Genomic DNA, 27,810 nt, shown 5'->3' on the forward strand with positions numbered 1-27,810 from the left:
ATTGTTCTACAACTATTTGTATCACAGCTGTCCTGTACTTGTTCCAAAGTGTGTTCTAGGTCTTATAAGCCAACATGGTGCTGTTGGTGGGGGCTGCCCCTCTGTGAGATTGCCTTATATTCTAGTTCCAAGCTTCAAGGGAGTACAGTAGTGTCTGCCATTTTGTAGCACAAATGTCATCATGCACTCACAAGTCAGTTGCCCCCTTGAATTGGCAGACTTGGGATTACAGTGGTACCTCGGGTTAAGTACTTAATTCATTCCAGAGGTCCATACTTAACCTGAAACTGTTCTTAACCTGAAGCACCACTTTAGCTAATGGGGCCTCCCGCTGCCGCCACGCCGCCGGAGCACGATTTGTGTTCTCATCCTGAAGCAAAGTTCTTAACCTGAAGCACTATTTCTGGGTTAGCGGAGTCTGTAACCTGAAGCGTATGTAACCTGAAGTGTATGTAGCCCGAGGTACCACTGTACTGAGGTCTGCATAAGTACAAAGAAAGTGCTTGGGGGGGGGGAGGTTGGGGTTGGGAAGTAGGAGGTGGGAGCTTGAGTGCCGCAAAGTGAACAGGGAATAGTTCCTTTTGAGAATTATTATTTTTTGTAGTAAGCAAATAACGACAGCAACAACAAATGTGAATGTTTGTTCCTTAAGCAGGGTTACTTTTAGGTTCCTATCAGAAGAAGTGTAAGAGGTTGCCATGTGAGCTCAGGAGACATATTTGAAATGTGTGTTTCCACTTTCTCCCTGACTCTGCCGCACTACAGTTCCCCCTTGTGACTTAGATGTGCACAACCTGAGACCTGAACATCTAACTTGTGTTCTCCCTGTGTGGGGCTTATATACTGGTGGATATGCGCTGTGAGTGGCTTTTGGATTACATCATACTCTATATTCTGTTGTTCCAGTTTGGGTGGAATAGTAGGGGATGATGAGGCAGATATTTTTTATTTGTTTTTTTTTAAAATAATATTTATTATCGTTTCAAAAAGGTACAAAGAATAAAACAAAAAACAAAGAAAACACACACAACAAAAAAAAGAAGAAAGTTCCACCTTTTAAATCTCCTTTTCAGTAGCTTCTTTTCTTGACTTCCCCACGCCTCCCCTTCTTGTATTCCAATTCCAATATTTTGTTCAGCAAGTTTTTAACCTTAATGTCTTAACCATATATTGTTAATACGCTTCTTTATAGTCAGTTTAACCATTATTTCATTATTATATTTACTTCAGTTTAATCAATAACATTTAAGTTGTATACCTTAGTCATATATAAAAGGGAAAGGAAAAAAAAGAAAACAGAAAAAAATACTTTTCCTAAGGTTGTCCCTAGTTCCCATCCACGAATTCCCCATTTTTGTAATAATAAATGACATAAATTTTTTTACACTGCATAGTGAGAATCAGGCCCCCTTTGGGCTCCCAAACCCTCCTTTTCCCTCCCCGGTTTCAGTCCCGAACCAAAAGCCATTAATCCATCTTTTTAGCCTGGTGACCTTACGTCCGAGGCTCTCAAGTCTCTTTCAGTCCCTTTCAGCCGGCTTCTTTGGAAATCTCTTATATTAAATACCCAAACTCGAAAAGATACTTTCTCAATACTGGCGATGATTCTTTCAACCAGGCCTAGTTGTTTAGAGGTGGAGCTCCAGCTCTGTTTCTTAAGTTCATACGTCCCAAATAGTCCAACTTTCACTCTGGTCGGGTTTGAAATCGTCTTGATAGATCTTCGGCTCTCATTTGTCTTCTGTAGCATTTCGGCCGCCCCACCTTTCTGCTCCTCTTGTTTAGCAGGTATCTTTTCCTCCTCTTCCATCTTTGGTTTCTTTTCTTGTCCAGCTGCCCGTGTTTTGAACATCAAGCCCTTTTCCATCTCAGTAGCTATATTTTCTGTTGATTTCGATTTTGTAGGACTTGTAGACAAAACATGACCTTGCTCATACATCTCTCGCAGCTTTCCCATGAGAAAGACCAGCTCTTGCAACTTAGCTCGTATTTCCCAACCTATTTCCATTCTTGTAATGTCCGTGAATCCCCTCTAGAGGGATTCTAGTTACTTAGTATTCCTTTCACTTCCGACCCAAAAGTCAAGTTTGTTTGTATCAATCTTTCTTTACTTTCAATACTTTGTAGCAAAATAACTGGCTAAAGTTAAAGCTTTCAGTTTTTCCGGACTTTGACAGCTAATTTGACAGCTGTCAAAAGCTTCCTGTAAATCCTCAACAGGCTCTTTTCACGGGTTACTCCCAGTCTCGAGAAAAGTGGTACTTGGTCAAAACAAACTCTTGCCCTCCAGCACAATAACTTAGTCTTTTTAAATCCGTGGAATTAATATCTTTTATCCAATCACAAAAAGTAACAGACAGCTCTTCTCACAACCTTAGTTGGCAGATCCTTGCTGTTAAACTGTTTACAATGGGGGGGAGACGGACTTCCTCTTTTCACCTCCCCCGCTCGTACCAAATCCATAAACGAAATAATTTAAGTCCAGTTCCAAATTACTCACGGGTTGTTGTTCTTGATTTTAAGTCTGAATTTTAGAAGGAAGAAGTCAGCACTCTCCGACAAATGGCATGCGGCTTCACTCAGCAGGGGAAGCAGAGGACTCACAGCACCACGCCGCTCCCCGTCACCCGTTCCGTAGCCTGTAAAAAGGCTCCTTCGCGGGTCGGGAGGGCGCTAACGGTGCCCGCCGAGTCACCACGTCCACGGGCATCCGCGCCCGTGGTTTTTAAGGGTCCCCGTGTCGCCGGCACGGCAAGACCCAGCCCCTGTCGAGCAGATTCCCTCCGGAGCTCGGAGGGAATCCGCCATTAGCCGATCACGCTAACCCGGAAGCCTCTATTTGTTTTCCTCTTACAATATGCTCAATAGGAGGGAAATTGCTTCCACCATCCCAGACCTGATGGGTGTGTCCATGGAATGAAGAAGTTTAGGATTTGGCATAGCCATGCCACACCCCAAACTCATGTCCTCCTCCTCCTGCTGTAATTTTACCAGTGGTGGAGTTTTCTGCTGGTGTTTCAGGTGAGTTCCACTGGCCTTGGTGTCGTTCTGGTGGCATAATGCCATTTCTGCTTGTGGAGTGGGGCTGAATACATGGCAGCTGAAATGTCAAAGGAGTTTGCAAAAGAGTGTGTTAAGTTTTGAACTGTGTGGTTTCTATACACAAAGCTGCACTTCAGTCTGGGAGATTTCTGCAATGCTATCTTAGCCACACTGTTCATGGGAGATCATGGGAAATCTGGAGCGGGAGAAGCTTTTATTACAAATTCAAGAAAATACACCCACTCTCAGTTTCAGATTGCCCTTTATGTTGGGGAAACATTTCAGACTTAGTGCAAGTAATGTTTCTTTTTGTATCATGCAAAAACTGTGAAATGACCTTGATTCCCATGCCTCATTCTGACATTTCAGGTCAGTTCATGAAAATACCCCCCCCCCCTAAATACCAATGTTCTTATCTGTATGAATAAAACTTACTTTTTGTCTTCAGAAAAACCTTCATAATTTTGATTACTTTTACACACACATTTCACAGCTTGGCATGGCAGCATTAATCCTATAACACTGCCTTTTTCATCACATTAATAAAGAACAATATGTTTCCTGAACAATTTTTTAAATGACTTATTTGCATATTTACACACTTGTGAGTTGAGATTCTGGTCTGAACTGATAAGGCTGAACATGTTGCATTAGCACCAAAGGGGTCTTTTTGGGTTCAGCAGCTGTGGATATATTTGTCCAGGTGTGACAGAATTCTTTAGGAGTTGGACGTACTCAGCAAAGCAATTAAAAGGTGGGTGGGTGTGAAATCAAGGATAAAGAGCTCTCATGCCTAATTGAGATGATCAACCAAATACTGGTGTGTTCTTTCCTTTCGCCCTTAATGGAAGGTCAGCTTCAAAGATGCAGGCACTGAGAAAATGTTAAGAGTGTGGAATCTACTAATTAAAAACCTTTCAGCAATCGGGAAATGGTAATAAAATACAACAAAGCATTGTCACTGTGAAGTCCATAATAGTTTCTGTGACGGGGGTGGGGTATCATAAGCTATAATGGCAGGAATGAATCTTGCTTTGCTTTCAAATTATATCTGTTTCTAATTCTCAGGTTGGCACATCCCTGGAGGACATGCCGCCACCCTGATTCAGATAGAATTGGAAACCACACTTTGTGGAGGTATCCAGACAGGGGCAGTGCATCCTGTTTCACCACTTGAGGGGAAGCAGAAAGTGCTGCCTTGCCCTGCCGCCCCCCCACCTGCTCCTACTGCAGCCTACTCTGCCCCTGCTGTGCACCCTGCTGCATTTGCCCCTGGCAAAGAAGCACCACCACCACTGGAGCCCATCTGGGGTGAGATCTTACCTCAGAGAGACACGATCTTGCCCAAAATTGGCTCAAATGCTCTACTGATGGTGGAGGTGTTGGGGCAGGTGGGACACCCACAGGTATGCCACCTGGGGGGGGGGGCTGCTGCCTGAGGCTGTGGCCTCACCCTGCTTAATGTATCCAGAACACTGTTCCATTTGTGCTGGATTACTTGTGGTTTTTGCATTCTGAGGATGTGGACAAGCTGCTTGCAGGATTAGAGCTGACCACCTGTTCGCTTGACCCTTGCCCACCTGGGCTTCTTAGAACTAGCTGAAGGGGATTGACTGGGTCGGTCATTGCCTAGGGGTAGAGACCACCTGCCTTAAAGGAGGTAAAGGTGTGCCCCTTAAGAGGACTTCCCTGGCCCCAGAATAATATTCTCCAGTGACAAATATCCTGTGGCAATATGCTTGAAAGAGTTCAGGAAGCCCAACTTCAGACATGTTCGAAAGAAGCTGATTATCTGCACCCATTCCAGTCTGGTTTCAGGCCCCATCATGACGTTGAAACTGCCTTCGTTGATGACATTTGTTGGGAAGGAGGTGGGGAGTGTGTGACCCTGTTCATTACCCCTGTCCTCTCTGCTGGTTTTGTTATTGTCAGTGGTATTTTTCTGGAGTGGCTCTGGGAAGTGGGAGTTGTAAAATAGATGCCTCTTCTGCGTACACAGCCTTTAGGAATAAGGACTTACAGAAGGTGTTGGGGGGCAGTCAGGCTCTCAGAGCCATTCAGGAAAGATTCACTGTTCTGTTAAGCCCTGAGGTTTAAGAATGCCCTGCAGGAGCTTCTGGGGAAAATTCAATTTTCCTACCATGAATTTCTGTTCTGAATCCCCTATCAGGGTGTTCCACCCACCTCTTCTTCTTAAGCCACCAGGACATAAGTTGCTGCTAATAATAAAATTTATTCTGCCAGCACCACACGTCAGGGAAACTGATAGGAATGCCTGCAGTTAATTGTCTTCTTTTGCCTCATTACTTAATGTTTCTTAATTAATTGTTAATGTTAGAATTATTCAGAATAGTGCATAGGTTTTGTTTTTAGTTTGAGGTCAAGGTCAGGCCAGTCTAGGAATTAAGGGGTCCCTTTCCCTTGGAAACACAGATGTCATGGGTAGGCAAACTAAGGCCCGGGGGCCGGATCCAGCCCAATTGCCTTCTAAATCTGGCCCGCGGATGGTCTGGGAATCAGTGTGTTTTTACATGAGTAGAATGTCTCCTTTTATTTAAAATGCATCTCTGGGTTATTTGTGGGGCATAGGAATTTGAGCTTGTGCATTAAGCGGCCATTTCTTCTTTCGAGTGTTCCCAAAATGAGATTCCTGCTCGTGAATGTGAATTCACTGGTTTGTACCTAGTGTCAGTATAGTAACTTGTATTAAAATGCGCTTGATCGTCACTTGCATTCAAGACTGCTTGCCAGCGGAGGCCAGGTAACTCCTGGCGCGAAAGAGTCAAGGGTTAACATGTCCCTGCCTTCCAGAGGTGTGTAGTGTCGTTGCCAAGGCCCTTAAGGCACACTGGACCCAAGCTGAGGCGTTTCTCCGATAACAAAATCTGATTTTGTTTGTTCGTATTCCCAAGGAGGGAGCATTTCATCTGAAGAATGTCCTGACATCATAACAGCAAGGGTTGGGTCACCTGTTGTGGCAAAGGAATTGGAAGTCAGAATACAGTTATGTCTTAAATGAAAACCAGCTACAGCTTGGGTCATCTTAGCAATTTTGGTTGCTGCTTTCGAGGTATGTGAAATAAATGTGGAGATCGCCTATCCCAGGGGTGGGCAACCTAAGGCTCGAGGGCCGGATGCGACCCAATCGCCTTCTCAATCCAGCCCACGGACGGTCCAGGAATCAGCGTGTTTTTACATGAGTAGAATGTGTCCTTTTATTTAAAATGCATCTCTGGGTTATTTGTGGGGTATCGGAATTTGTTCATTCCCCCTCCCCCCCATAAATATAATCCAGCTCACCACATGGTCTGAGGGATGGTGGACTGGCCCACGGCTGAAAAAGGTTGCTGACCCCTGCCCTAAACTATGTGAGGCAGGGTACCTGACGGGCTGCTTGCTCCTGACCAGTTAATTTAATATCTTCCTTTTGTACTCTCATATTTGGAGATAGCACCGTCTTTGGGGAACCCCCCGTATTTGTTCAGCTGGTGCCAACTGTTTTGTTCCCTGGAACATTAATTGGCTGTTGTGGTGATTGACTAGTTAAAGCCTGACGCTGTTTTAATCTGCTGTTTGTGTTGCACCTCTCAGTATTAGACCATTGCATAGCATATTGCTTTTAAGTAAAGTTTTGTAATCTGCCTTTAAGAACTGTGGCTGAAAGACGGAGTCACATAAATAACATAAACTGCAAAATACATCCTACTCCTAAATCTCAGCCCTTGTGTTTGTTGTTTGAAACACCACAGCTTTGAAGCAGCAGAAGAGATGGAAAATAAGTTTCTTCTGAAAATGTGGTCAGATGACAGAAAAAGTGAACTTTGAGTAGAATTGTTCTATTTTTTTTGTTCTGAGCTGCTTAAACTGTCCTATCCAGAATATTGTCATAGTAGCTGCAAGAGTTAAAGGCATACACCTTCATTATTCTAATATTATGACCCATTTTAGCCTCTTAGCCACTGTTCCCTACAGAACAAAGAAGAATTGTTTAGGGCTTTTGTTAGAAATACTCAGCCCTTGCTGGAGTTGTCAAAGTTTTCTTTTGGTAATGAATGACCCTGAATTGCTTGCTGTAATTAAATCTGTATGTAGCCTAGTGGGGAAAACTGGCTGAAATGCTCATTTGTTGCAGCCAGTCTTTTCACATAGATGTTATGTTGGTAGAAAGAGGCACCTAAAACCCTTTTTTGCCGGGGGTGGGGAGGAGGTTTTTTTTGACTGATAAACACTTTCTGCTGACTTTGCACAAATGTTTAAAGTACCCAAAATGGATGTTAGTTGTGGGAAGCCAGACCAGTCCACTACTCAAGAGGGTGGGCAGATAAAGGATGTTGGAAGGCGAATTTCAGGCAGTGATGCATCTTACTCCCAACTGCATAGGATTTGCAGCTTTACAGGATCTTTTAAATTTTTTCTTACGTTGATGCCAGCCAACATAAGAAAGTTAAAGTTAAAAGCGTTTCGCATTTATTAACAATACCATCATCACCATCAATGCACAGGGTTCTTTTATGACATCATAATAAACAGGGTCTCTTCTCCCAAGGAGCTAGGTGTGATGCTGGCAGACTGATGTGTTGGTCTGCCAGCCAAATGTCAGGTCTGCTGCCAAATTTCTATAAAGCAGAAATGGGGAGTTACCTTAAAGGGGCGGGAGGAAAGTTCTTAAACTCCTCTTGCCTGTTCCCCTTGCAGCAGGGGGTCTCCTCATCTCGAAGCCTTATTGAGGGAAAAACAATTTAAACAAATTTGGAGAGGGAAGCGGAAGTAGATAGTGGGTTCAGTATATCTAGTCTAATGCACAATAAAGGTTGGAAGGCCATCTGTCATTGATACTTTAGTTGAGATTCCTGCATTGCAGGGGGTTGGAGTAGATGACCCCCAGGGTCCCTTCCAACTCTGCACTTACATGATTCTGGAAAATCACAACTTGCCTCTTCGAGAGTAACTTAACAGCCAGCCTGATTCTGACATGCATATTTGCTTTATTTATTTATTTTGTTGTTGTTTTTTTCCTATGAAGCGTCTCGAGGCAATTTCACAATACAGTGGTACCTCGGGTTAAGTACTTAATTCGTTCCGGAGGTCTGTTCTGAACCTGAAACTGTTCGTAACCTGAAGCACCACTTTAGCTAATGGGACCTCCTCCTGCTGCTGCACCGCCGGAGCACGATTTCTGTTCTCATCCTGAAGCAAAGTTCTTAACCTGAAGCACTATTTCTGGGTTAGCGGAGTCTGTAACCTGAAGCGTCTGTTACCCGAGGTACCACTGTATAGTAAAAACGTGTATAAAATAACAGCTATATAAAAGCAGTTAAAGCAAATATATGAAAACAATTTCAGATCTGATACTGACTTGCAAATCTTCCTGGCTAGTCTGTCCATGAAGGAGAGTTCTGGAGAACAATGGGTGGCTGCGAGTCCATAGTCCAGGGCAGCCTCCGATGAAGCACTTCTTTGTGTCCCGTGAAAAACAAAGTTGCTTTAGAGCAGTCACAAATAGTAGTAGCGATCCTGCTGCAACATGCTGTTTTCTTTTTTTTTAAAGGGAACATTTATTGATAGATACTATGTAAATGTAAATGTGACAAGGTGATTAAAAATAATGCGCAAATTGCTGGAAAAAACTGCATTTCACTGGATCGTATCAAAGTTAAACACACCGATTATCTCAGCGCAAATGTTATTTGGCGTTCACTTCTGATTACAAGAGCCTTCTGAAGAAATGACAAGACAATTACAGGGCTTGAGTTATTTTTCAGCCTCAGCAGAAAAGCAAAGGTGTTATAACATGAAGCCTGCCCTTTGGGCACAGCTAGCACAGAAGTAGGTGTGTCTTGTAAGCTCTGTTTTAGCAGTGTATTTTAAAGGAAATCACAATCTGACATTAAGGCAAAATAACATACGTTTCAAAACCTCATTTTCTTTGCTAGAGGTACTGGCTCTGATCCATCTCTAATTATAGACGATCCCTATAGCCCAATAACCATATAACCCTATTAACTTGGAAATAAGCTCTGTGGCATTCAATGAAACTCCATCCAGTGGAGGTGTGCATAGGATTATAGCTTTAGTTTGCCCTCCTCAGCAGAGACACACATTCCCAGTCACATCCAAGGAGCATGCAGCCAGCTCGTAGCCTTGATTAGCACGTTCATGCAAATACAGCTCACATTAGCCACATGAGGAATTATTGCTGGATCACAGTGATTGTATTTTAAAACAGAGAAAGCTAGTATTTTTAGGATGCCAGCCTCAAATTGTTCCTGGCGTTATTTGGTACTATGTATAACCAAATCACTTCATGGGTTTGAATCTGAAACTAAAGAACACTTGGTCTAATCCATTATGCTGTAACGGAAATGTAGGCGGTGGGCCAAAGAGAAGACTCCTATATTTAATTTCCCAAGCTGAGCCTCTATCAGAAGAATGTCCTTCTCAGGTATAAATATGTTGATATTACTTGTTTGCATATGGTCGCTCTGTTGACACTCTGTGAAAAGGTTTCCCTAGTATTCTTGATAACATGGGACGTGTTAATACTCCTCTCTTCCAGAGCATCAACTGTCACTATGGTACTTCTCCCTGGAGACCAGGGATGGAGAACCTGTCTTCCTCCAGATGTTGCCAGACTCCCACTCCCATCAGCCCCAGCCAGCATGGCCAGCGGTCGGAGGAGATGGGAGTTGGAGTGCAGTGACACCTGGAGGGCCACAGGTTCTCCATCTCTGCTGTCTACTGAGGGGCAAATTGTATAATATGCTTGTTAGCTGTGTGTAATGTTAACTCAGTGACTGCTTCTTCACTCCAAAGGGGCAATTTCTATGGTGAAGCTGGAAGGAAGGAAGAGCACTTAGAACTACAGATCTAAATATAAATAAAGATCTAAAAGTGTTTGAGATACATGCTCTTTTGAGGCGGAGGAGAAATGGTGGGAAAGTTACAAATTTCCACCTCCCAAGGTTGCTTTAGAACTGAGAAGTGACTAATCTGTTAATGTTCAACACAAACCAGAGTTTTGCGTGCACCTTCTTCTTTACAAAGACATGTGCTACCCATGTGAGGTAGGATGTATTGTCTTTGGCAGGAGATTTTAGAATGGCAGGTCTGCAGCTTTGTTAGGGTAGACAATGAGCCTAGAGTGTCTGCGTTATCCTCCTTTTTAGAGTTGCTTTCACTTTGGCGAAACAGCCATGTGTTTTTATTCCGTCTGAATACGCAGTACAGTGGTACCTTGGTTCTCAAATGCCTTGGTACTCAAACAACTTGGAATCCAAACACTGCAAACCTGGAAGTAAGTGTTCCGGTTTGCGAACTTTTTTGGAAGCCAAATGTGCTCTGTTTTGAGTGTTACACTGAGGTTTGTCTGTTTTTGCTATTTATTTTGCATTTTTGTTTTGCGGCTCTTTTTTGTGACTCTGTGGAACCCAGTTTAGCTACTGATTGATTGATTGATTGATTGATGGTGTGACTGCAGGACATTGTTTATTGCTTTCATTTTATGGATCAATGGTTTCGTTAGCTAGTAAAATTCATGTTAAATTGCTATTTTAGGGGTTGCTTTTAAAAGTCCAGAATGGATTAATCCATTTTGCATTACTTTCTATGGGAAAGTGCACCTTGGTTTTGGAACGCTTTGGTTTTGGAACGGACTTCTGGAATGGATTAAGTTTGAGAACCAAGGTACCACTGTAGTCCAGATGGACACAGGCTTGAGGAGACTGAGGTTTTGATTAAACCTGGTGAAGTGTAAAACAGCACAGGTGGCTTTTTGCCGGCAGGGTGTTGCAGAGGGATTAATCTATGAAAGTGTTTGCTATGGTTACCAGGTGAGAAGAAGTGTTTTGCTTAGAGGAAACACCAAGCCTTGATTGTAGAGAACTTTTGACACAATAAGCTATCTTGTGCTAGCCATTTCCCCACCACCCAGCCCTCCCTTCCTGCTTGTAAGAGAAGTCTGGGACCCACAGCTCGTAGATCAAGGCCAAAAGAGCAAGATGCACTGCATCCTTTGAGAAAAAAACTATGAGCTGTTTTGAATCTCTGTGCTGGAAAGTGCCTTGGCAGTCAGGGTTTCCAGTGTGTTTATCCAAGGCATACACCCAGAAAAGCACCTGTGCTGTAAGTCATACATTATATGACATGTGAATCAAGGCACGTTCCTTCGGTGCTGATGCCACTCGCTGCTTCCCATTTGCTGTTCCCATGGCCGTGCTGCCTCCCGTGGGTCTCCGGCTTGCATTTCGGAAGGAGGAAGCTGACTGGGGTTTGGGTGGGTAGCTGAGGTAAACATAAGTGCACTGGGGGAAAGGTGGTGGGCAGAGAACCGTGGAGCGGGGAGGGCTCTAAATTCAGTGCTTGGCACCGAGGCGGACTGTCTTTCTCACAAGCAAACAGAAAGGGAAGGGATAGTATCAGAAAAGCCAGTATTGCTGACGAAAGAGAAAGATCAGCATTGTTGACATGTGAATCTCATACACTGCCACCTTTGGCGTAATTCACCGCATAATCGTCACACACACCTTTTTTGGAAAGAAAAATCGTCATAAAAAATGTGACAATTATGCGGTGAATTATGGTACATCCTACAACATTGGCCATTGGCCAAATAGGCAGGCAAGCAAGCTGTGATCCACTTCCTAGGCCTAGGTGAAACTGAAAAGGGTTTACCCAGGCCCAGGGAAACCCCCTTGCCTCCAGCACAACTGCTGGATCCACGGGACGCATTGTCACCGTCCCATAACAGTGCCCGATCTGGCTGTAAGCGTCATTACACAACAGATGAAACATGTACAAATGGTTTTTCAATTTTTCTTCTTTCTTTATGCTTCCACCACCATTTTTATTCAGTGCCCCCCAATTGCACCTGAGGTTACTACCGCCCCCCTGGATGACCCCCCCCCCCCGGAATGGGAAACACTGATCCATTGTACGCTGTGTGCAAGCTCAGGATTTCTTCACTTAGAAATATTTATCTCCTTATGTAATGATTATGCGCATTTCAGGGCAAAGTTAGTTAATTTGTAAATGCTCGTAGCGTGAAGTGCTTAGGAGTTGGGCAAGACGTCAACAAGTCTATAGTCCTATCTTTATACATAAAAATGGAAGGCTGTCTTCTTCTATCCCCCATTTTAGGATTACTGTGCCCCACCACAGTACTGTATTTGCATGAACCCGGGTAGGGGAGGGCACCAGAAGTGAAGAGAAGTTGCAGAATAGTAGTGGGCATGGCATAGGAGTGAGAAAGGAAGGGGCACCTATAGGGAAGAAAGCTGCCGTGAGTTCCATCAGCGGAAAAGGCAAGGTATAAAAGAAATATATAACAACAATAAGTGGTGGCATGAGAATGAGGTTGAAGATGAAAGCAGGGGCCTGAAAGGGTCTGAAGACTTGGAGGGGGTTGTTGGCATCCGTCTGTCTCGAGAGACAATGGAGTCCGCCTCCAGGGGTGAAGTCAAACTGCTGTATTAGCAGCAGTGAAGTGACTTCCCAGGGTGCAAGCCTGGGCAGTGTGTATGGAGGTCCTGAGTTGCCCAGACGACAAGACCCCCCCCCCCCCGCTTGGCCCCACTGCTGTGGCCCAAAGGAAAGCAGAGCAGAAGAAGAAGAAGAAGAGTTTGGATTTGATATCCCGCTTTATCACTACCTGAAGGAGTCTCAAAGCGGCTAACATTCTCCTTTCCCTTCCTCCCCCACAACAAACACCCTGTGAGGTGAGTGGGGCTGAGAGACTTCAGAGAAGTGTGACTGGCCCAAGGTCACCCAGCAGCTGCATGTGGAGGAGCGGAGACGCGAACCCGGTTCCCCAGATTACGAGACTAACGCTCTTAACCACTACACCACACTGGCTCTCAATACAGTGGTACCTCGGGATGCGAACGGGATCCGTTCCGGAGCCCCGTTCACATCCTGAATAGAACGTAAGACGCGATGGCGCGTCTGCACATGCGCGGGTCGCGTTTTGCTGCTTCAGCGCATGCGTGTGACGTTATTTTGAGTGTCTGCGCATGTGCGAGTGCTGAAACCCAGAAGTAACACACTCCGTTACTTCCGGGTTGCCGTGGAACGTAACCCGAAAGCGCTCAACCTGAAGCACATTCAACTTGAGCTATGACTGTACAGTACATTTGGCACCAGCTTGGCTGCAGGAGTTGCTGCAAGGAGGTGTACAAGGCGCCATCAAACCATCTTAGGGACTCTGCATTTTTGTAGTGTTTACTCCTTAGCCTTTTCTTTCCCCAAAGATGTCCTGCAAGGCAGTGGAAATTTAGGATCTGAGTTTTCTTTTTCCTAGATTGGCTACTTTCCCAGGTTCATGAGCTCCATCTGCCCATTGGAAGGGGGCGTGGCTTCATAATCGGGCAGAAGGTGAAAATGGTACACATTAGTTGAAATGTGTGGGAAGAGATTACCATGGGTATTTTGTGTGTGTAGGAGGCTGCACAAAAAAAATGGGAGAGGAGGCACAGACTTGGGGGTTGAAGGTGAAAACAAGGGTGCAAAGTGGGGCTGCAGATAGTGGCAGAGCTTCATGCTCTGGCACCGGGGGGCAGAGAGCAGGCGGGGGCATGGCTGGTGCATGTCCCAGGGGCATGGCACATGTCCTGGGTGCGTGGTGCGCCGCCTGTAGGGGTGTGGTGCCCAGCATGGGCAGGGGCAGCTGCAATGGCACCCCACCGGGATCACGCTGCTGGGGGCGATGCACTCCCCCTGCACCCTTCTTCCTCCGCCAGTGGCTGCAGAACAGAGAATTGGCTCTAGAAATGGGGTGTGAAGGTGGAAAGCAAACTTAGTACAGTGGTACCTCAGGTTACATACACTTCAGGTTACATACGCTTCAGGTTACAGACTCCGCTAACCCAGAAATAGTACCTCTGGTTAAGAACTTTGCTTCAGGATGAGAACAGAAATCGCATGGTGGCAGCACAGCGGCAGCAGGAGGCCCCATTAGCTAAAGTGGTGCTTCAGGTTAAGAACAGTTTCAGGTTAAGAACGGACCTCCGGAACGAATTAAGTACGTAACCAGAGGTACCACTGTAGTTCCTTGGGGTAGGAAGGAGAAACTAGGGGTTAATATGAAGTGAATGGCAGGGGGGTTGGAAAGTGGAGAGGGCAGGGATGCAGCCGTGTGTGTGAGTGCGCGTGCGCGTGCACGCACACCTACTTTCTAGTCTACCCCAATGCAGAAAACCACACTAAATCAACACCATAATAAAAGTTTTCAAAATTCAGAAATTTCAAAGCCCACCAATACATTTGAATTTAAACAATTGTAAAGCAATTTCCAGAGTCACAGCAGTAAACAATAAAAATGTGCATGACCACAAAGTGAGCTATTGGCTTTAGTTGGTGCTGAAAAAATGTGCTTAGCTGGTTAGAGCAGCTGTAACATGTGAGAGTTGTTTGCAGGTGGGATGCATTCCTGGTGGAAGCTGGCACTGGCGTAAGGAGGCTTGAAACGTGGAGCAAATGGCTTGCAGAAACGTTCCCTGCAGCTTCTGCATGGCAGCCTTAACATAAGATATGTTCCTTACTATAGCGGAGCAAAGACTGCTTCTGCAGAGGAGAGGCCAACCAAGGAGTGGAGCATGTCCCTGCTTGCTGGGCCAGGGTGTCATGGAAAGAACAGTGGTATCGGATGTCCCAGGGAAGGAAAGATTTGGAAGCGACCACAGGAAATGTTTTAGTTTGTCAAATGTTCTTGTTGGCTGCAGCTGGGAAGAAAATTAAGAAATAATCTCTGCCCATTTCCTAAAGGCATTAAGATAAGAATGCAAGCAATCTCCAAAATATATTCCTATCTTATTTTATTTTATTTTTAAATAGTACACTAGAATACCTTTGTAGGATAACTCTGTGGGTACAGTTTCTCATGCCTAGATTTAAATACCATGCATCTATTAAATTCTGCAAGATTATTCTGAATTTTTTTACATTATGAGAGTGTGCAGAAAGCTTTAAAAGTTTGAAAATTCTGATCTCATGCAATGCCCATTTCTGATTATTAACTATAAAAACCAAACATATGTAATTTTTTTGGGAGGGGGGACAGTAAAGAGCTGAATGAAAAAGGGGAAAGAAATAACATAGTTGTTGGATAAAGTTAGTTCCATGTGGATTTACTAGAAATTTTGAGTAAAAAAAGTTATCCTGTACTAAATTATGTACTGTCATGGATGCTCTGGCTGAGTTTCCTGCATTGCAGGGGGTTGGACTAGATGACCTTTGGGTTTCCTACCAACTCTACAGTTCTATGATTTTATGAAATTCTTGGAAATTTGATTTGACATTTTATTTGACTGACACTTAGGAAACAAAACTAAGCATGTATGTATAGATTCTTTCCTCCAATAAACAAAATCAATTACATTAATATAAACTTTATGAAAAAATGATTTTATTATATTTCTACCAAATCACTGGTTGTGGGTAACTTATCTGTAGATGTTTTCTAATTGTATGTCTCTTAATGTTACCGTAAGATACTTCCCTGTAGTAGGGGGCCTTAGGTATTTTGTGTGTCCATGAAGAACAGAATCCAAGACAGTCCAAGCTTTTTCAGAGGCCTCTGTTGCGTTTCCAGTTATTTCATGTTGGTGGACACAGATGACCACAGGAAGCCTTAAGAGATTAGAATTATTTCTTCCTTAGTACAGCCCACCAGAGACATTCAGGAGAGAAGCTGGCAATATAAAACCTGACAAACAATGCTTTGAACTGGTACCAGGATCTTGGGGCAGGTAACTAGAGGGCAGGTGTGGTTCTAGATAGCAATATGTCTTTTATTCCTCCAGATGTTCAGGACAAAGCTTGAGCAGGAAGCTTATTGAGGCGCAGAGCCAATAATGGAGGTATATAGCTGCAGCTATTCTTTGGACCAGACGGTTAACTGAGCCCTGCTTTTAGGCTGTAACTTCCTTCCTCTGATCTGCTAGCTTGGCAGGTTTAGGAACTGACTCACAGGACACCTGTGTCTTAATGCTTCCTAGCCGTGAAGTGCAATATGAAGAGACCTGGCCTGTCAAAAGAATAGACTTTGGGACTGAGGCAAATAATTGACAGAGGGCCCTGCAGAAATAAAACCTTTCTAACTAATGGTTCTGGCATGTTGTGCAATAATTTTTTAAGATGAGAAATTTCTATAAGGCTATTTATAATGCTTAGATATTCTTTCCAGCTGGTAGTACTAGCCATGGTTTATCCGAGGATTTTCCTTATAGCATTCATTTGAAATAGTCCCATGATTTAAAAACAACATCCATGCAGTTAAGTTTCAGAAAGAAGAAATTTTGCATTGCAGTTGTAAAGGTACAGGTTTGTGTGTGTTTCCCTATTGCCTTTCTTACTTCTGAAACAAAAACATACCTTAGATCAAGAGGTATGGCTGCATGGTGATTTATTTTTTAATTGCAACTAAAAGGAACCAGTTTCTCCAATTCTCTGTGACTTAGACTTCAGTTTTTAAAATCAACACACAAATGACAAGACAGAGGTCCATTTCAGATGGTGCAGCAAACCATAGTTTGTGGTCCATGAATAAGCCAGCACAATCTCTACCATTATGCAAAGCGGGGAGGCCTGAGGTTCCTGCCAGCTTGTTTGTGTAATGGATGAGAAATGTTTTAGATGAAAGTTTAATGTTTTAAATTGCATACGTGTCCATTACATGTTGAGAATGCCATTGATTTATTTTTAGGGATACGTGAATATTGTTCCTTTTTTATTTTTCCTGCTTTTCCGTCCCATGCTTTCATATTCCCCATTTTTAAACACTTGGCGCACAAGAATTTGTGTGTCCAGCAGTTAATATGATCAAGCAGGCAGAAAACACCACTATGGACCTGACTGGCAAACCACTGTGGTGTTAGTATACTTAATCAAAGTCTCTTATCTGTCATCCAGTTGCTGCTATAGAATAATGAATTAAGTGATTTTACACACAGTCTATTACATGGGTATACAAACTAAGGCCCAGGGGCCAGATCTGGGCCCATCACCTTCTAAATCCGGCCTGCAGACGGTCCAGGAATCAGCGTGTTTTTACATGAGTAGAATGTGTGCTTTTATTTAAAATGCATCTCTGGGTTATTTGTGGGGCATAGGTATTCGTTCATTTCCCCCCCCCCAAAAAAAATATAGTTCGGCCCCCCACAAGGTCTGAGGGACAGTAGACCGGCCCCCTGCTGAAAAGGTTTGTGGACTATTGTCACATTATCTCAGGTGTATAATTTAATTTTTTTCAAGTTATCTTGAGCTTTAGGATTTGTTTCTAGGTTGGGCTGAGGAAGCACTGTAGTTCTGGTTTTTCCTGGGGAAGCATCCCAAGAGAGTGGTGCTGGGGAACTGTTGCTCTGCGCCTTAGCGGTTGGACTGTGGGATACCTCAGGGATCAGTTTTGTTGTCCATGCTATTTTAATGCCTCCATGAAACTGCTAGGAAGAAGTCACCCAGAGGTTTGGGCTGTGGTGTCATCAGTATGACATAGGCGTTCTGCTCTACCTCTCATTTCCATCTTCTGATCCAAGTCCTCAACTGGAGTTTGAAGGCTATTCTGGGGAGAATGAGGGCAAACAAGCTGAGGTTAAATCCATACAAGATGGAAGTACTATTGGGTGCAGGATGGGGGGGGCAATCGCTCGCTTCAGAAGGAGATTTACAACTAGTCTTAGATAGGGTTGCGCTCTCCATGGAAAACCCAAGTGTGTACAGTAGTTGGAGAGTATTTTGCACTTACTTGGGAAGCTCAGGTGGTGGCAGTGACCCGGAGTGCAGCTCACCAGCTTCAGCCCTGTCTGGAGAGGTCAACATTGATTCCATTAATCCATGTTCATGTCACGTACTGCAAAGAGCTCTCTGTAGGGCTGCCTTTAAGGACTGTTTGGAAACTTCTGCTGGTTTAGAATGCAGCCACCCCCTTAATGGGGGCTGGGTGGTCTAATCATGTGACATCATTATTGTAAAAAAAAAAAAGTTAAAAGACCCCTGACAGTTAAGTCCAGTCGCAAACGACTGGGGTTGCGGTGCTCATCTCACTTTACAGGCCGAGGGAGCCGGTGTTTGTCCGCAGACAGTTTTTCCGAGTCATGTGGCCAGCATGACTAAGCTGCTTCTGATGCAGTGGAACACCAAAACTAGAGCAGCACATAGAAACACTGTTTACCTTCCCGCTGGAGCAGTACCTATTTATCTACTTGCACTTTTGGGCATGCTTTCGAACTGCTAGGTTGGCAGGAGCTGGGACTGAGCAATGGGAGCTCACCCCGTCGAGGGGATTCGAACTGCCGACCTTCCGATTGGCAAGCCCTAGGCTCTGTGGTTTCATCCCCCATCATTATTGTACCAGGAGGTTTTCTTATTGTTGGAACTGATTTTTTTATATCCTATTGCATGAGCTGCCTTGAATAAGTTTTACTTGTAAGATGACCTATATTTTTTTAAAATGTGCAACAGGGCGTTCATTTTCAGTCCTGCAGCTATTCTACATTGAGGGATGGATTTCAACGTTGTACAACACTCCATTTGCATTAACCCGGACATTGTCACTATTCATGATTGTTGTGGTAAATAAGCAAGCTCTTCTGTAAAGATCAGTTGTCAGCAGAGGAGTGATGACTCAGTTTTCTGTATTTCTGGCCACTGAGCTTTTCCCTGCCCCCTTTCACTCATCTTCCTGTGTGTCTCTGCAATAGTTTTAAGCCCCGGCATTATACTTTTTTTGGGTAAATATTTTGAGATCTGCTTAGTCTATCTGCTCTGGGTTTCTGCAATCCCATTAAAATAATTAGTAAAAAGAAGAACCAAAAGAATAAATGGTTGCAAATTAAAACCTTTTTGTGTGTCTCTTTTCAGTTTTCCCAAGTTGTTCACTGGAAAGTCATAATGGGATAAAAGATCAAAGGATGCTAATCAAGCCCTTTATCGCACCGCCAAATGGCCTTTAATGTGGGAACAATCCAGTGTGTCTCTTGGGGCAAGGATAGCTTGCATTTCTATATAGATGAACACATTGTTTGTGGATTTGGTTCCAGCTTTCTGTTCTCTTGGGTGCTGCTGGGAAGCAAAGCCCCCTCCCCCTCCCCCCAGTGCGCTGAGAATTCAGTGTTTTAAACGCTGGTATACTTCGTTCCGATGTTCTCTTGTACATGGCATCCCTTGTCAAATGAGTGAGGAAACCACAATAAATAATAGTTAAAACAGATAACAAATGGTTTTTCTTGTTTTTAAAAAAGTGAACACTGGCAGCAAGAATATTACAATGAAGATGCAGGTGGCTGCTTTTCAAAAAGTCGGTGTCTGGACCCAGCCCTCAGGCTATGTTATAGCAAAGTTAACGAGGAGTTGTTGGAGCCTCCCCAACTGTAACTAAAAGTAAACACCAGGCAGGTGAGCTTATTGTACTTGCTTTTGCTTTGTGCCTGAGGGGAGAGCGATCAAAGGGAAATGAAAGGGCTCAGAACCGTGCAGGTTAGTGCATTGCTTTAAGGCCCCATATGGTGGGATTGCAGGCTAGCAAAGCCCTGTAAAATGAGTAGCTGTACTGTTGGAGCCTAATATTCATGGCCCCTTGAGCCTCTTAACCTGAGAGGAGTGGGGTGAGGCCCCAGAAAACTCTCTTATGCTGCCTCTGACTTTGGACAGTGGTCAGCAGCCTTTGGCCCACAGGCCCAATTGGACCACATCATTTGCCCTGCCAGGCCGCTTTGGCCAAGTTCTGCTAACATGCGCTACTCCTGGCATCATACCTGCTTGTAAAGAGCTGTGTGCAGTGCAGCAGCAAAGTGCTGCACAATCTGCAGGGTTTAATTTCAAAACGCGCAAGTGAAAACAGGTCACTGCATGCCATTGTAACTTACAGCAATTGACGGGTGCACAGACAGGTGAGCCTCTCCGGGGAGAGCATTCCATAAACTGGGAACTGCTGCAGAAATGGCCTTTTCTCATGTTGCCACCCTTGAGAGGCACACTAAGAAGGGCCTCAGATGATGGCCATAGGTCCAGGTTTGTTCATATGGGGAGATGCAGCCCTTGACAACTTGGGACCAGTTTACTTGTGGAATCGTCTTACACCATCTACTACTTTGATCTGCACAACTGCCACTGTTACTAGTGCAACATAATACTTGCTCTGCATGTGTAAGAAATAAATCTTTTACTGTGGCAGCATCTACACTTTGGAACTCACTGCCTATTGACATCAGGCAGGCGCCTTCGCTGTACTCTTTCCAAGTTCCTGCTTAAAACAGTTTTGTTTCGGGCAGTCTTCAATCTTTTTCTAATCTGCCATTGTTTGAATCACCTACTGAATATTTTAAAATACCTGTTTTTAGTTTTAATGTTTTATTCTATAAACTGCTTAGTGGTTTTATTACAATCAAGTGGTATATGAATTTTGTTAACTAAATAAATTGTTATGCTGGTGCTTTAAGCACAATTTACCGTGGTTGAAATGTTTTCTAGAATCCACTTTCCCCCATCACAGTTTCTGAGCAAGCACGCAAGGTTAAAAAAAAAAAGAGGATAGTGGTTTTGCGTCCCACATGGATAGAACTCTTCGGATTCAGAAGTTTTTCTTAGTCGTCGCTTTCTCTTTTAATGAAATGTCTACTGTTTATAGCCTTTTCAAATTAATAATTAGATATGGTGAATACTTTTCATCTCTGTAGGAGAATAGTTAAAACTTGTAAACAATTTGAGCTGAGTCCATTTTAAGTTATTATTGCTTACTTTTTAGATTAACCTTTCCAGTTTTTGCTATTGAAATGCCAGAGAAAAGTTGCAGTAGGGGTCCATATTACAACAATAGCACATAATGCAAAACATGTGTTTCCATTCAGTGTCCAGATTTTGTCCTTTGTAAACAAAATGGCCAGGAGACGAAGCTGTCTATACCTAGGGCATGTTCTAAGCCCATGCTAAGTGACCTGTGAACTGAAGGTTAGCTTTGTGCCTGCCACCGTTAATGACAGAGGGAGACACATTCACAGTCTAAATTCTTGGTGCGGGATTACTGGGACATCAAGCTTTTGATGTTATGCTTAGAGCAAGAATTTTATATTTCATTGTCTCTGAATGTTAGATGGTGACAAACTGGTTTATACTCAGAATTGTTCTACCAGGAACAAAAATACATTAGAATTCTTCCCCACTTTCATCCATGTAAACGTGAAGGCTGCAATGTTTTGCACAACATTTGGAAGTTAAGTAGAAACTTTTTGGATTTTAATTCCTAGCAGTAACAAGGTAAAATAGTGATAGATTTGCTGAAGTATGTTTTGAAACCACACAGTGTGCTTTTTTATTCATTGCCCCGCAAATTAATTGATGGCTTCTTTGTCAAAGACATATTTCTGCAGCTTGAGAAGTGTCTCAACATACTTCCTCACACAACTGAGAGCTCCAAAACATAAGCGTGGTTTAAAAGCATTAAGACTTCAGGAAATGTCACTATTACTTGTTTGTTCATTTGTGCATTCTTTTACCACTCCCTTAATTCCTGACCACTGGTCCTACTGGTGGGGATGATGGGAGTTGTAGCCGAAAACATCTAAAAGGCACTCGGTTAGAGAAGCTTGCTCTGGAAAACAGAAAATTAATTTGGTCCAGTGTGACAGCTCTTCAGGTATTTGAGGATGGGCAATCTTCTCCAGATTACTTTTATTGTTGTTAGCTTCTCTGAGCCCGGCTTTGGCTGGGGCGGGCGGGATATAAATAAATTATTATTATTATTATTATTATTATTATTATTATTATTATTATTATTATTATTATACATACCCTGTTCCTTCAACATTCCTCTGTATTTGAGCATCTGATTTTTCCTACCTAAATGCAGAACTTGTACATTTATCACCATTGAAATTATTTTTGTTAGTTTGGGGCCAGTTCTCCATCTTATCAAAATAATTGAAAGTCTTGTTTCTGCCTGGTAAGATAGAAATACCCCATCTAGTTGGTGTCATCTGCAAATCTGATGACCATCCTTTCCACTCCTTCTAAGCTATATACAAATGAACAAGCCCAGGCCCAGCAGGGAACCCTGTGGCTCCCCACTTGTCACTTCTCTTCAGGTTGACAAGGAGGCGCTGATGAGCTCTTTTTAAGTATTATCCATCTACCAGCTAAAAATCCACCAACAGTAACATCATCTAGCCCACATTTTACCAGTTTTCCACCCAGAATATAATGAGGTAGCTATTACTTTGTTTTGTATGGAGTAGCATTCATTTTTGTGAGTCTGACTTGCAAGTATAGATGGTTCAGCTGAAACTACATTTATTACCCCCCTGAGGCCTAGGTGTCTCTTAGAAAGTCACCGTCAGCGAAAAAGGTGGAATATAAATATAATAACCAGTGCTGTTTAGCTAGAACAGTGTTTCCCAACCTTTTTTGGGCAAAGGCACACTTGTTTCATGAAAAAAATCTCGAGGCACACCACCATTACAGCCCCGTGACGTCAGCGCGCAGCGTCACGCCGGGAGGGACATGAATTGCTAGCAAATTACATAATCACCTCCTTGAGGGCTGGCTCATCTTCTCCGAAGGCAGAACCCCATTAATTAACAGCACAGACTCACACCATAGCCAAGACAAGGGGGGAAAACCTCAGTCATGCACAGTCATGCACATGTGGGGGCTAAATGAGGACGAAGACCAGGCAGAGAGCAGGGTTCAAATCACCCCACCTGGCCAGGACAATCCCTGGGTGCTCCCTTGGGCCACTCGCCTGACCCACCTCGCAGGGCTGTTGTTGCGAGGATAACACGGGGAGAACCACGCGCGCCCCCGGGAGCTCCTTGGAGGAGAAAGCGGGCGATGAATGCAATGCACGAAATATATGAGAGGCGACCAGGTTTTGCAGGTGAGGGGCCCCCGCCAGCCTCCGCTTCCAACACCCGGCGCAACGACGCCGAAGTTTCCCCCCCCGGGCTCGGCTCGGGGAGCAGCGTTGCTCCCCCCCCGGCTCCCCTTCGCCCTCCCGGCTCTCTCTGCCGCCCACTGGGGACCCCCCTCACCTGCCAAGTCCGGAGCGCCGGTGGAAGTTGCATGCATGCAGGGCGCCGCGTTGCCATTGCATTGCACTGCACTCCATGCAACGCCTGCACGCATGCATTGCCTTGCACGCCCGCCAAGGGGTCTCCCCGCGGTCCGATGCGTCCCCTCCGGCGCGGATGCAGCATTGCAAAAATAAAAAACCCCCGACGCAGCCCTACCTGGGGGGCAGCCTCCGCCTCCGCCACTCCGCCTCCGCGGGGATCCCCGGGCTCCATCCTGCCGCCCGATCTCCGGGGGGCGCAGGCAGGCTGCGCGGGGTCTGCGCGGAAGAGCCCCTGCCCGCCCGGCCGCCACCGCTGCGCTCATTCCATGGCCGGGAGAAGAGCGCTTCAAACAAAACGCCCGGCCCGCCAGGCCACGCTGGGAAACGTATTTTGCGCACCCCGCGCGGGCGCGGAGCCCAAGGGCGAGGGGACTACGGATCCCGGCAGCCCCCGCGCCGGGGACGGAGCGGGAGAGGCCGGGTGCAGGGATGGAGGGACGGGTGGGCGAGCGAGTGAGTGAGTGGCAGCCGCCAAGCCTTGGCCGAGAGCCAGGAAGGGCCTCCCCGGAGGAGGAGGAGGAGGAGGGAGGCGCAGAGCGGGAGGGAGGGAGGGAACCCCAGGGGTCATCTAGTGACGGCGCCCCAATCGAAAATTTGACTTTAAAAAAAAAAATCTTTCAATTTTTTAATTTTTCCCGCGGCACACCAGGCAACATCTCGCGGCACACTAGTGTGCCGCGGAACAGTGGTTGGGAAACACTGAGCTAGAAAAAGAGGTGCCAGAACTCACCCTGAACTCCTCCCTTTGTTCTCTTAGAATGGCAATGGCGACCAGCTGAAAGGTGTCAGACCCAGTTCTGTTGAGTTCTGGCTGGGGAAAAAACCTTGGTGGTAGTAGTAGTAGTAGTAGTAGTAGTAGTAATAATAATAATAATAATAATAATAATAATAATAATAGTAATAGAAGAAAGTCTGTCAGATCTGTATTGAGCTGCAAAAGGTCTAATGGTTCTTATGTACTAGTGATAGTTCTGAGGTTCTGATCACTGTTCCTCATAAAATAGTTTGTGCCATTTTACTATTTGAGAAGATTTGAGGAATGCTCTTAAAATGTTGCCTATGTTCTTCAATTTCAGTTCTTCAGGTTATTGTGCTTCCTTCCCCAGAGTGGGAAACATTTTGGGAACTCTGTGTATCACGCGTTGAGCGCTAATGAACAAAGGTGGGATATAAATGTAACAAAACCTGTCAGATAATAATGAATAAATAACCTAATACTCTTGAATAAGGCGTATTAGGTTGCAAAATCTATTGTGAGATTTAAGATACGTTGTTTTTTTTACTGTCCTTAATTGTGCCAGGGTATGCGTTTCTAAAATATATAAATTCTATTTGTAGCAGGTGGGGAAGAGCCTTTGGAAATGTGTTAAGGGCAGTTCAGCTTCAGGATCCTGATTGCTAAATTGGGTGGGCACTCTTATTTCACCCGTGAAAGGTTGGCTGGAGGTAGGCAACCATGTTTTGCAGTCTTGATTACTTTGCCAGTGACCACAGGCGAAAACGCGATCTGTTCTAATGGTGTGTAGTGGAGTTACATGATAACATCTACTGTTGCCAGTTTTGTGATAACATTCAACTTTTCGTGACATAAAGAAATGGTTGCAAAGGGGTATGGAGGAAGAAAAGAAATAAGGATCCTCCCCAAATTTCTACTTTTTGTTAAGTTTTTATTTATTTATTTATTTACTTGATTTGGGTGGGGGATAGCTTCCCCCTCCCTCTCTGGCTATGGTTTGCCTAATGCCACCTCATGACCTTGTGGCAGAGGCAACATTTGGATTGGGGATTTCGGATTTGAGGTCCAGTTTCTTAGTAATTGTGCTCTTTCAGATTTCATCAGGACGTTGAACTGACTTGGATGCAAATGGAGATGCACTTCTGTGATCATAAATTTTGTGATTGTGGTTGTAACTGGACTGAGCTATTACAGTGGTACCTCGGGTTAAGAACTTAATTCATTCTGGAGGCCGTTCTTAGCCTGAAACTGTTCTTAACCTGAAGCACCACTTTAGCTAATGGGGCCTCCTGCTGCTGTTGCGCCGCCGGAGCACGATTTCTGTTCTCATCCTGAGGCAAAGTTCTTAACCTGAGGTACTATTTCTGGGTGAGCGGAGTCTGTAACCTGAAGCGTATGTAACCCGAGGTACCACTGTATTTTTAGTTTTACCCTGAAATAATCTTTATGGTGGGAAAAACTGAAAGTGCTATCCACTACATATTCAGAAGGAAAATAAGCTCCATTTGTATTTTGAGACGGAACTCTTATTAACAGTATAACCTGACTTCCTTATAGTCCCTTCTCTGGATGATTTTTATTTATTTTGTTTATTTCTTACAAGATTCTTGAAGCGACTTAGCAACAATGAAATACATGCTAATACAGTTCCCACAAAACCAACCCTTTTCAATGTGTTTGTGGGGGGTGGTTTGTTGTTGTTGTTGTTGTGTTTTTATATTGTATTTTTTATGTTGTCAACTGCCCTGAGATCTATGGCTGAAGGGCAATGCAGTATACAAAATAAAGAAATAAAACAAGCAAGCAAGCAGACACTTTGAATGTGCTTTTTTTTTTTAACCTTGATGATTTGGGCAAGTCAGTGTACATGGCAAATCAAATTGTAACGTTGTATGTTGTGCTAGACCACTAAATATCGTGGGAATCTCCTCTCCCCATAAGGGGGGGGGGAGTTTTGCACCTTTCAGCTTCTAGCTGGGTTTGGATCCGATGTTTTGCCTGTAAAGTGAGAAGTGGAGGTGACCCCCCAACTCCGAGCTGCTTTGTTCTCGCCTCGGACGTCCCTCTCGCTCCCCCCTCGGACAGAGGAAGTTACATCAGTCTGCATACTAAAGCAATGGGCGAGCAGTCCGGGCTGCTTGGAAGGGAACTCTCTCCAGTCTGTTCTCACGGTCTCGATGTGTGCAACTGGCAGCGCTTCCTGAGAGCATTGAGGGAGTATGTAAAACTCACATGCAAAAGAGGGTGACAGGAATCTGGCAGACACGTCAAGTGAAATTATTAGAAGGGCATGGGCTTGAGTTACAGTCTTCATTGTCTTGAGACAGTTGATTTTATGGACTACTTTTCTGTATTGAAATCCAAAGAGAGGGGGTGTCATTATGAATCACCAGGCTGCAGCTCCAAAGACAAGAAGTGATAATTATCTGAGCATAAAGGTATGTCGAATGCAATGGGGGGAAACCCAAACTCACAAGATTACAGAAATCCTTTTTTGTATTTTTTTTAAAAAATGAGCTGTATCCAAGAATAGTTTTATTAGCAATTATTTGTAAAATTAATTAAAATGTTTCATGGGGGCATTTTTAGCAACATTTATCGTTTGCATGTTGTGGTCAAAGAAAACAAATCTACTTTGCTAAATAAAGAGGGCTCCTGTTTTGGTAATGAGTTAGTGCCCTCACTAAATTAGAGAAAACCTGTTGAAATTTCAGGAAGTTTTTCTGGTTTCTTGCCTGCAAACATGATGGTTGCTGAATAGGATTCTTCCTTTTGTTCTTGGGCAAAATAATCTGCTTTATTTCTTTTTGTGTAAGACACGGAATTTGTTCTTTTGAAAATACAGGCAGCAGCTTTTATGTCAGAATGTCTGCTTTGCTTGCAATAGGAATTAACTCACTGAGACAATCCTACAAGGAGGTGGGCAGCAAAATCACAGAAATGCCTTTGTAATCTTCTACAAGTTGTTAAGAAGATCTTGGTCTTGTATTTTATTCCACTTTTTCCGAAATATTTGAAATGAGAGATTATTCTTTGGGTGCCTTTTGTTCTTTGTTCTTGTATTGATTGCTTTCAAGTTACAGCTGAACACTTTTAGATTAAGATATCTGTGATATTAATGCATCAGATATTTTGAAACGGGACAAGATGTGAAATAGAGAAGATTTTGTTTTAGGAAGCACACATGTATTTTTTTAAAAACTACGGTATGTGCTAGGATTCTGACTTTAAAAGATTTAGCACTACAACACAAACTGCAGTGATGCAGCGAATTGTGTGTTCTGTGTTTTTGTGCCCCTCTGTGGACGTTGTCATGTTGGGCATAGAATTCCGCCTGCTGAGAGCCCAGGCTTTCATGGCTATTGCCTAAGGCTGCTTAGATTAATTCTGAAAGTGGGGGTGGGGAGGGAATGCATTGATGTAGGTAGGGAAACAGTTGTGTGTTGTTTTTTGCAGTTTCTGTAGGTCTTGATCTGGTAATCTGACTCCTCCAGTAGCCATATCTGTTTGTCACCATCCTTCCTCTTTTTGGCCACGGTGGATCATTTAAATTGATATGAAGTCATAAGTAACAGCACTTCTGGGCATTCACAGAGTGGCTTTCCCTACTCTCTGCACATCACAGCAGTGATTTGTCATCTGCTCTGGCTTCCATTCCTTTTCTGGTTCAGTGTTGTTATTAACCTTTAACACCCCAGGGCTTGCCCAAGACCTCGATATTTCCACTGGAGGTTCCCCCCTCCCTGCACGATGAAATGAGACTGCAAGGGAGAAGACCTTCATGATGGGGGTGCCTTGGCTATAACAACAACAATTTATTATTTATACCCTGTCCATCTGGCTGGGTTTCCCCAGCCACTCTGAGCGGCTTACAACAAAACACTGAAATACAATAACCTATCAAACATTAAAAGTTTCCCTAAAGAGGGCTGCTTTC

At 44.1% G+C, this 27,810-nt stretch overlaps 1 protein-coding gene and 1 long non-coding RNA gene across 5 annotated transcripts in view; one reads left to right on the plus strand and one right to left on the minus strand.

Moving 5' to 3' along the window:
- LOC144325173 (uncharacterized) overlaps positions 1 to 12,745 on the minus strand; it is a 104,479-nt gene extending 91,734 nt beyond the window's left edge. Inside the window, exon 1 of the long non-coding RNA XR_013390500.1 lies at positions 12,689 to 12,745. This is a non-coding gene — a long non-coding RNA (uncharacterized LOC144325173). The remainder of the gene's footprint in view (positions 1 to 12,688) is intronic.
- The window catches only part of PLEKHG4B (pleckstrin homology and RhoGEF domain containing G4B), a 99,913-nt gene that overhangs the window by 3,419 nt on the left and 68,684 nt on the right, over positions 1 to 27,810 (plus strand). Inside the window, exon 1 of one of the 4 annotated variants that reach the window (XM_077917651.1) lies at positions 19,468 to 19,506. The exons of 2 other annotated variants lie outside the window; for them this stretch is intronic. In XM_077917651.1, the coding sequence (XP_077773777.1) occupies positions 19,483 to 19,506 (24 nt within the window). In that variant the 5' untranslated portion in view covers positions 19,468 to 19,482. Of the gene's footprint in view, positions 1 to 19,467; positions 19,507 to 25,907; positions 26,312 to 27,810 lie in introns of those variants that run through there. One more of the 4 variants, XM_077917649.1, reaches the window with a different exon arrangement.

The sequence above is a fragment of the Podarcis muralis genome, chromosome 13 (assembly GCF_964188315.1).
Source record: "Podarcis muralis chromosome 13, rPodMur119.hap1.1, whole genome shotgun sequence".
In the NCBI taxonomy this organism is placed as follows: Eukaryota; Metazoa; Chordata; class Lepidosauria; order Squamata; family Lacertidae; genus Podarcis; species Podarcis muralis.